This window comes from Nylanderia fulva, unplaced genomic scaffold (assembly GCF_048542155.1).
Source record: "Nylanderia fulva isolate GAGA-0341 unplaced genomic scaffold, ASM4854215v1 Scaffold504, whole genome shotgun sequence".
NCBI classification, from domain to species: domain Eukaryota; kingdom Metazoa; phylum Arthropoda; class Insecta; order Hymenoptera; family Formicidae; genus Nylanderia; species Nylanderia fulva.
In genome coordinates this window covers 52,207-62,194 of record NW_028190593.1, presented here as the reverse complement: position 1 = coordinate 62,194, position 9,988 = coordinate 52,207, and the positions used below count along the sequence as shown (strand labels likewise).

The 9,988-nt window shown below is 39.7% G+C and overlaps 1 protein-coding gene across 1 annotated transcript; it reads right to left on the bottom strand.

Annotated features, from left to right (window-relative positions):
* Window positions 1-6,734: 6,734 nt before the first annotated feature.
* On the bottom strand, window positions 6,735-9,176 carry LOC114939661 (uncharacterized). Its single transcript, XM_029314028.2, has one exon. It carries the CDS (start codon window positions 9,174-9,176, stop codon window positions 6,735-6,737), a length of 2,442 nt encoding a protein of 813 aa, XP_029169861.2.
* Window positions 9,177-9,988: the final 812 nt, after the last annotated feature.

Here is a 9,988-nt window from a genome sequence, read left to right as displayed (position 1 = left end):
AAAATTCAAATGGAAATTTTGTGTCGCGGATATTCAACGTCCTATTTTAGGCGCCGATTTCCTTTGTCATTTTAATCTCCTAATTGACATTAAAAACAAGAAATTGATTGATAATGTTACCGGTCTTACGAATACTGGAAAAATTCAAGAAGTTGCACATTTGTCAATTTTTACCACATCTCCTGATTCTGTGTACCACAAATTTTTAACCGAATTTCCAGGACTCACCCGTTTTTCTCCAATTTCCTCGGTAAAAACACATGGTGTTGAACATCATATCGTTACGGAAGGTTCTCCTAAATTTTCGACTCCCAGAAGACTTACTCCTGAGAAACTTAAATGTGCCAAGGAAGAATTCAAGTCTATGTTGGAGCAAGGAATTTGCAGGCCTTCAAGCAGCTCCTGGGCAGCCCCTCTACATATGGTACCTAAAAAAGAACAAAATTCTTGGAGACTGTGTGGTGATTATCGTGCACTCAATTCAGTGACTATCCCGGATCGTTATCCTTTACCTCATATTCAAGATTTTTCTTCTTCACTTTTTGGTAAGAATATCTTTTCTAAAATCGACTTAGTTAAAGCGTACTATCAAGTACCCGTCGCTAAAGAAGATATTCACAAAACAACTGTCACTACTCCATTTGGGCTTTTTGAATTTGTCGTAATGCCTTTCGGTTTACGAAACGCAGCCCAAACTTTTCAACGGCTCATGAACTCTTTACTTAATGATTTGAGTTTTGCCTTTTGTTATCTTGATGACATTCTTATTGCTTCTAAAGATGAGAAAGAACATTTTGCTCACTTACGCATTATTTTTGATCGTCTTCAACAAGCTGGAATGACAATCAATGTCGCTAAATGTCTTTTCGGTCAAAGCGAGATTTCTTTTCTTGGTTACTTAGTTTCTAACCAAGGAGTTAAACCTACATCCGAAAAAGTGAAATCAATTATTGATTATCCTAAACCTAAGACACTTCATGAATTACGCAGATTCTTAGGAATTATCAATTATTATCGTCGTTGTCTCAAGGATGCTGCAAATCATCAAGCTCTGTTAACAGAATATTTAAAGGACAGTCGCAAGAGGGATAGAAGAATTATTTCTTGGACTAAAGAAGCGGAATTAGCTTTCGAGTCATGTAAAGAAGAACTTTTACAAGTTACTACCCTTTCTCATCCTGCTCCTCATGCTCCTCTTATTTTAACTTGTGATGCTTCTGACTTTGCTGTTGGTGCATCACTTGAACAGTCTATTGACGACGATATCAAACCAATAGCATTTTTCTCAAAGAAACTAGACAAAGCTCAAAGAAATTATAGCACTTATGATAGAGAACTTCTTAGCATTTATTTGGCTATTAAACATTTCAGGCATTTTGTTGAAGGAAGACAACTGATTATCAGAACTGATCATAAACCTTTGATTTTTGCTTTCCGTCAGAAATTGGATAAAGCGTCACCAAGACAGATCAGACAATTGGACTTTATTGCTCAATTCTCTACAAATATTACCTATATTTCTGGAAAAATGAATTCAGTTGCTGATGCTCTGTCAAGAATTGAATCTATTTCAATGCCTATTATAGTTTCTTTAGAAGAACTTGCTAATTATCAGAAAGAAGATGAAGAACTTCAAGTTTTACTTTCTTCAAATTCTTCACTTCTGTTGAAAAAACTTATTCTTTCAGGATCAACCATACCTATTTATTGTGATTGCTCTTCGGAATTAATTCGTCCATATGTTCCTAAACTCTTACGCAAGAGAATTTTTGATGTTGTTCATGGACTCGCTCACCCCAGCGGCAGATTGACATCTAAACAATTACTACTGAAATTCATTTGGCCTTCTTTGAAGAAAGATGTGAAGGAATGGACTCGAACTTGTCTTCCATGTCAACGTGCGAAGATTTCAAGACACACCAAGAATTCTCCAATTAAGATTGCAATTCCTGATCAACGCTTTCAGCATGTGCATTTAGACATTGTTGGACCACTTCCTATTTGTCAAAATTACCGTTATTGTCTTACTATGATTGATCGTTTTTCCAGATGGCCTGAAGCTGTTCCTATTTCTGAGATTTCTGCTGAAACTATTTCTACAACATTTTATTCACGTTGGGTAGCACGTTTTGGTTCTCCTATCAGCATTACAACAGATCAAGGTCCTCAGTTTGAAGCAGCTTTATTCAAAGCTTTAACAAATCTAATTGGATGCCAAAGGATTAGAACTTCTGCTTATCATCCTGCTTCAAATGGAATTCTGGAAAGATGGCATAGGACTTTGAAAGCAGCGATTATGTGCCACGAAACAACCAACTGGGTAGAATCTTTACCTTCAGTTCTTTTGGGATTACGTTCGTGTTTCAAAGAAGATTTAAAAGCTTCACCTGCAGAACTTCTTTATGGATCCACTCTTCGTATTCCTGGAGAATTTTTCATTGAAGAAGATTTTCCTGCAGATCCTGAAATCTTTCTTGAAAAACACAGGATTCATATGAGGAATATCAGATCATCTCCTACAAGTCATCATTGCAAAAGATCACCTTTTGTTCACAAGAATCTTTTTGATTGTACTCATGTTTGGATTAGAGAAGATACTGTTAGGAAGTCACTACAACCTCCTTATTCTGGCCCTTTTCCTATTGAGAAACGTATCTCTGATCATTTATTTGCAGTTAATGTTTCAGGAAGAGTTGTCAATATTTCGACAGAACGTCTCAAGCCAGCCTTCATTCCTAGAACTTCAGATTCTACTGAACTTTCTACCAAATCTTTAGCTCCTGTTCCTGCTATTTCAACTCCTGTTCCTGCTATTTCAACTCCTGTTCCTGCTACTTCAGCTCCTGTTCCTGCTACTTCAGCTCCTGTTTCTGCTACTTCAAATCCTTCTTCTTCTTCTACTGTTGGAAAAGCTTTACGCACCTACCCACCAAAGAAGAAGAAAGTCCATTTCGCAACGAATATCGTCACTTGGGGGGGAGTACTGTAGCATTCATCATCCACACCTTTCATTTACACTCTACACTTTTATTACACCTTACACTTTTTACTGCACTTTTACACTTTTTACATCTTTATACATTTGTAATAACTTCAATTCATTAATATACATAATGTTTTTAAGAAAAATATATATTTCCATAACAACACATTCATTCATTTATTTGTTACATATTAATTCTTTTTGTTCTTTCGCTTTATACTTTCAATGAATAAACATTACTTTTTCAAAGATCTGGTGAATTTATTTATAAGTCGCTACATATATATATATATATATATATATATATGTATACATTCTTCTTTATAATGTTGAGTAAAAAATCAGCATATATGATTCACATTCTCTCCAAAACCATGAAATATGACACATATTCCATACATAATTGCCAATATTTTCATTTTCAAACATATTCAATTGTAAGAATAATGTTTGATATTACCAGACTAGGTTTCATCATAATAATAATTTAAAATATATTTGATATTAAAGCTTGAAAATATCTATGTTGGCAAAAATAATCTGATTTATCTTATGGTTTGATTCAACAGCGCAATGCTGATTTCATTAAAACTTCTGATAGCTATTAAATGAATTTTGCAATGCATCCAATCATATTTTCTAATTGTAATCTGCATAACCATCCTTCAACAAAAGGAAATAAACATTATTAACCATGTAAATATATTTCAACGTATCATATTATGTCTTTAAAAATCTTAATTTCCTGCTTTACATTTACTTTAATATAACTGACTCACGTAAGAATTTTTTCTACCAAATTTTAGTATAAAATCACATAATAAAAGTATTTCAATTCAAATTAATCATCATTAGTAATATATATTTATATAGGATGATAAAAAATACTTGTTTATTTAAATTATTATATATTTATACTTATATATGCAAATTGTATATTTATAAATTAATTTCTCATTCTAATGTATTAATACCACTCAAAATCATTATTATGTTATGTTATATTATGTCAACTACATAAAGAAACTTTCTTTATTCATAACATTTTTGTGTTGTACATATATACAATATATATTATAATTCAAAATTATTAATCAAATGTAAATATTGCAGGAAGTTTGGTAATATAACGAAGTGTAACCATACAGTTTCCTTCTGGAGAACATTTCTGCATTCAACTAGGTAACCATTTCACAATGTTTTATTACGGATACGGCCTATTACGTATCCAAACTAAAATTATTCGCTATTATAGCGTTTTCGTCTGTAATAGCGCAGATTTTTGGCTTACCCGTGGCGCCTATACAATTAGAAAAAGTATTTTTGTTTTGGGTCTATTACACATCCAAATTAACAGTATTCGCTTTTGTAGCATTTTAGTCTGCAATATCTCAGACCTTTCGCCTGCCCTAGGCGTCTAATTAGAAAAATCTTATTTGATACTTGCATCACTAGAAGGCTGCCCCAAACGCCGTATATCTATAACTAAAACTGTCCCAAACAACTGAAAATGGATCATCAGTGTCACAAGTTCCATTATGGCAATAAGGAAAAGAATATTTTGGCTTCCAAAGAATGGTTGACGGAAACGATGATAGACAGTTTCCATGCGTTACTCGAGAGCAATTCTGATTATGCACCTCGACCTGTATGGTTGACAATATTTCCCGATCAGATTGTTCCACTGAATAATTCAAAGAAGAAGCATTTGCAAATACTGCACAGTGATTTTGGTGGTGGACATTGGGTTGCTTGCCATTACGATGCAAAATCTATTATTATATATGATTCTCATGAAGGTAGTCGTAATGCAAATATACAAAATTTGAATGGAGAAATTCGAATTTTTGTGGACAGATTATTTCCCTTTCATGATTGTCAAAACAATCCAATAGTTTTTTCTAAAGTTCAGTCGCAAGGTGACGGTTATAATTGTGGTCCTATGGCAATTGCGATTGTTCCATCTATTCTGTTTGGCGTAAATCCTTGCATCGTGACGTATAATCAATCGTTGCTAAGACCTCATTTGTCCGCAATGTTTGAAAAACAAACAATAACTCATTTTCCGTACCTCTATGATTCAATTGCTCCATTAACGCTACTGCCGTTGGAGACATTGAAAAGACGAGAGAGGGATGCACTGAGAAAAAGACTTGCACGTAGTAAGGAAACTGAGGAACAGCGTTTGAAACGAATCGAAAAAGATGCTTTTTCTCACAAAGAAAAATATTTTATGAATCCTGCAACATAACGTCAGATAATGCGTGATCAGTACCATAAGGATCCTGAAACAAAACGTCAGATAATGCGTGATCAGTACCATAAGGATCCTGAAACAAAACGTTAGATGGTGCGTGATCAGTACCATAAGGATCCTGAAACAAAACTTCAGATGGTGCGTGATCAGTACCATAAGGATCCTGAAACAAAACTTCAGATGGTGCGTGATCAGTACCAAAAAGATCCTGAAACAAAGCGTCAAAAAATGCGTGATATATATAAAAAAGATCTTGAGGGAATACGTAAAAGAAAGCGGGGCAAATACCAAAAAGATGTAGAAAATAAAAGGTACGTCAAAAGAAAAAATTATTTAAAAAATGCTGCCCGTGAAAGAGACCGCCAACGAAAATTCAGACAAAAATATCCCGACTCAAAAAAATTGTACAACAAGAGGTGCAATGCAAAACGTAGCGAGAAGTCTATCGTACAAAGATGGAAAATGTTCAAGAGAATGAAGGAAAAATTTAATACCGTTCGATCTTGGCAAAAGTGTTTTAAGTTTCCAAAATATTCAGAGTTTTATATTCAACAAATGTCGAGAAAAATTAATAAATCAACAGTATGTGCTCGATTGGAAGCCGAACAGATATTTAAGTGGTGTGTAATAGCAAAAAAATTGTACCTCAATGCAGCAAGAAAAGTGTTTTCATATTTGAAAAACGTTACTGAAGCTGCGTTATTGCGATTCAATGAATGTAAGACTTTGAAATATCCAAAAAGCGATCAACTTAGAGCTCTTTGTGGCTTATTCAAACATACTTCGTCTTCCGAAGCGTACTTTTATGAAACTGTGTACACGCCCCTCGAATTAACGTGCTGCGAATCAAACATTAATTAATATAGTTTATATCCGGTTACGGCCACTGTCTCGGAGAGTCCGCGCATTAAGTCGATGTGTAGGAATAAAAAACACAAAACTGCTCCGAATAACAATTAAATCCAAAGTCTTTAATAAAATGTTAATAACTTTGATAATACACGACTATGTTTGACGATCGTTAACGTTTCGTCAACGCTGAATGATAACACAAGAATCGCTGTGTTCGGATCGCTAGTCGAACGAGAACTGGGGGCCTGATCTCTGCGAGAGTCAGGCACGAAAAACGCCGGAATTTTCACATTCTTACAATATCACGCGTACAGGATCGGGTGATCACGTGTATAATCTGTATCGATACCGAAATCATAACGTGATTCTTGAATGGATATCGAACAAACAACTCGTGGTCAAACACAATCAGCCTACATGCCGAAAAATACAATTCGATTTCTGAACATACCGCCCGCCTCGTACAAACTACGAAACGGACTGATGAACAAATTCTAGTATGTTAAAATTTTAATAGAACGATAGCAGACGGAATGTTTGACAGATCTTTACAATGAGTAAGAGACAGTTACTCGTCTGTTCTAATAAGTGGGCAGATTTTAGTAATCGGGCGCTTAAGCGTTGAAGACGCGGTGCGAACGGTCACGACGCGCGTGTGACCATCTGGGCCAGGGTGTGTCTCGATGACTCTGGCCATGTCCCATTTAGCGGGGGGAAGCAGAGGGTTTTTATTATTACGAGGTCGTTAATTTTAATCGGTGGTTCTACCGTTCGCCATTTCTGCCTCTGATGAAGCGTGTGCAAGTAATCAGAAGACCATGCTTTGCAAAATTGTTCGTGCATGGCCTGCACCCTTTGCCATCTTGACAAACGATTCTCATTAATTTCTAAGACAGACTCTCCCGGTGCACTCAAAAGGGGGCGACCTATCAGGAAGTGCCCCGGTGTGAGCGCCTCGAAGGAGTCCGGATCGCTTGTCAATGCGGCGAGAGGACGGGAGTTAAGGCAGGCTTCGATTTGGCACAAAAGAGTCGCGAATTCCAACTGCGACAGAGTATGACCTCCGATAACGCGCTTTAAATGATATTTAAAACTCTTTACTCCCGCCTCCCAGAGTCCCCCGAAATGTGGAGACGCCGCGGGTATAAAGTGCCACTGTACACCGTCAGTGACAAGGTGATCGTGGACGGCGCGATCTTTACATGTTTTTATAAATGCGAGTCGCAACTCACGGTCGGCCCCTACAAAATTCGTACCATTGTCGCTATAGACATCGGATGGAAGTCCACGTCGACTAACGAATCTTCGAAAGGCCGCAAGAAAGCCCTCCGATGAGTAATCAGAGACATACTCTAAATGAATCGCACGAGTTGCGAGACATACGAAAATGCAGACGTAATATTTCCGCGAGGTCTGACCGCGACCGACATACGGTATGATTTGTAAGGGGCCGGCATAATCTATTCCGCAGTGGGAAAAGGTGGGCGATGGCGTCACTCGCGGTGACGGTAGATCGCCCATGAGCTGACTTGCGGTCCTCGCGCTTTCGCGTATGCATGTCATACATTTTCTTATTCGGAATTTGACAAGAGATCTCGCACCAAGAATCCAGAAATTTTGACGTAATACGCGTAGAGTAAGTTGCGGACCTCCGTGCGAGGATCGCAAGTGAGCTTGATCGACAATTAATTCGGTAATGCGGTGACGCGGAAGGATCACCGGAAATCTCTCATCGTATGAGAGTAAGGAGTGGCGGAGTCTCCCGCCAAGCCGAATAATGCCGTTTTCGTCAAGAAACGGCGTTAGCGAACGCAGAGGACTCGATTTGCTTAGCGGAGAATTCCCACGCAACGCGATGAGTTCGGCATTGAAGCTTAGGGCTTGTAATCGTTGGATCCAGAAGATCCGCGCTCTCTTGACATCAAGGCTCGTCAATACCCCGGCCGCCATTTCGCTCGCTTTGTTGCTGGTTTTATGCGTTCTAAAGAGACGAAACACGTGACCTGTGACGCGAAGCAATTTTCCCCACGACGTAAAATTTTCGTGGATATTGAATATATCCGCTGCCGGAGCGGACTTTGAATTATCTACGGTAGCGACGCGAACTTCGGCATTCACGTTTGACCCTATTTCGTCCGATAATTTGTCCTGCAATTTTTTTCTCTCTGGCCAAGAGACGGGAGGATCTTTTAGCCAGGCCGGGCCTGACCACCACAGCGGGTGGACGCGAAACTCTTCTACCGAAATACCGCGCGAAGCACAATCCGCGGGGTTGCTGATTGTCGGCACGTGATGCCACTTCGCTGTCGGTAATTTCGTCTGAATCTCGGAGACTCGCGTAGCGACGAACGTTCGCCATTTTGAGGGGTGTTGACTGACCCACGCTAGTGCGACGGTGGAATCTGTCCAGCCGTAAATCGGTATATCCGGATTCTCGAGCACGCCTAAAACGTGATTTATTAAACGTGCTAGGAGTACGATAGCCATAAGTTCCAGGCGGGGAATGGCAATCGTTTTTAAGGGCGCCACTTTTGATTTGGCAGCGAGCAGCGAAACCGAAATTCGATTAGGCGAGTGGCGAACCCGTAAATAGACGACAGCAGCGTAGGCACGCTGTGACGCGTCGGCGAATCCGTGAATCTCCACCGCGTGATCGGGATCGTAGGTATTAAGCCAACGTGGCATACGGCAATTAGAAAGCTTAGGAAGACTGCTAACGTAATCTTGCCATCTTTGCAGAAGTGACGCGGGAATAATCTCATCCCAATCGATTTTTTGAAGCCACAGATCCTGCATCAGTATTTTCGCTACAATTACGACGGGCGACGCCCAACCTAAGGGGTCGAATAGCCGCGCGATAAATGATAGGACGGTCCGCTTCGTGGTTCGCGATTCCGTGAATTCTGTGGTTCGAAAAAAGAATACATCGTCGGTCGGGCGCCAAGCGACGCCAAGGACCTTTAGACTTGTATTTTCTTCAAATGCGTGATCGCATGATAACTCGTGATCGCCGGATGGAATAATTGACAAGAGTTGTGGATCGTTAGCCGCCCATTTTCTCAAGTGAAATCCGCCGGAATGCATCAAATCGTTAAGCTGAGCGCGCAATTGTATAGCGGACGCGATGTCATTCGCACCAAATAAGAGATCGTCCACGTAGGCCGAATTTTTAAGGATTTTTGCAGCTTGCGGAAAGCGACGAGACTCATCGTCGGCAAGCTGATGTCGAACACGGATCGCGAGATACGGTGCGCTAGCCGTGCCGTATGTAACCAGTGAGGAGACGGTACGAATAGGACCGGACTTTGCGGATTCGGTCTCCAGACGATTCTCTGGTAATCTACATCGTCGGGATGTACTAGGATCTGACGGAACATTTTTTCAATGTCCGCCAGATAGACGTAACGATAGAAACGCCAATTCAGCAAAACTCCGCCGAGATCGTTTTGAAGCTTAGGCCCAACTAATAAGCAATCATTCAGAGTAAAGCCGTTGGACGTGACACTCGAAGCGTTAAATACAACGCGCACTTTGGTTGTCGAGCTGCTTTCCCGGATCACGGGATGGTGAGGGAGATAAACAGGCCGACGGCGCGAGGTGGAATCGCGAACCTGTTCCATGTGCCCTAAAACTTCGTATTCAGCGAGAAATTTATTGTATTCCGCAGCAAGGTCGCTATTGCGAAGTAATCGTCGTTCCGTTTTGGAATACAACCGTTGAGCGAGATTATAACTATCGCCCAGAACGGGAGGCTGATTATTTCGGAATGGCAATCGAATAATATAACGGCCGTCCGCATTCCGCGAATGGGTTTGACTAAAATGCGTTTCGCATAGCTCCTCTTCGGGAGAGTAAATGATTTTAGAGGGAATCTCCTCCGTTTCCCAAAATTTTTG

What these genes read in the sequence shown, in the direction of transcription:
- LOC114939661 (XM_029314028.2), bottom strand. Translation starts at nt 9,176, where the DNA reads ATGCATTCCGGCGGATTTCACTTGAGAAAATGGGCGGCTAACGATCCA.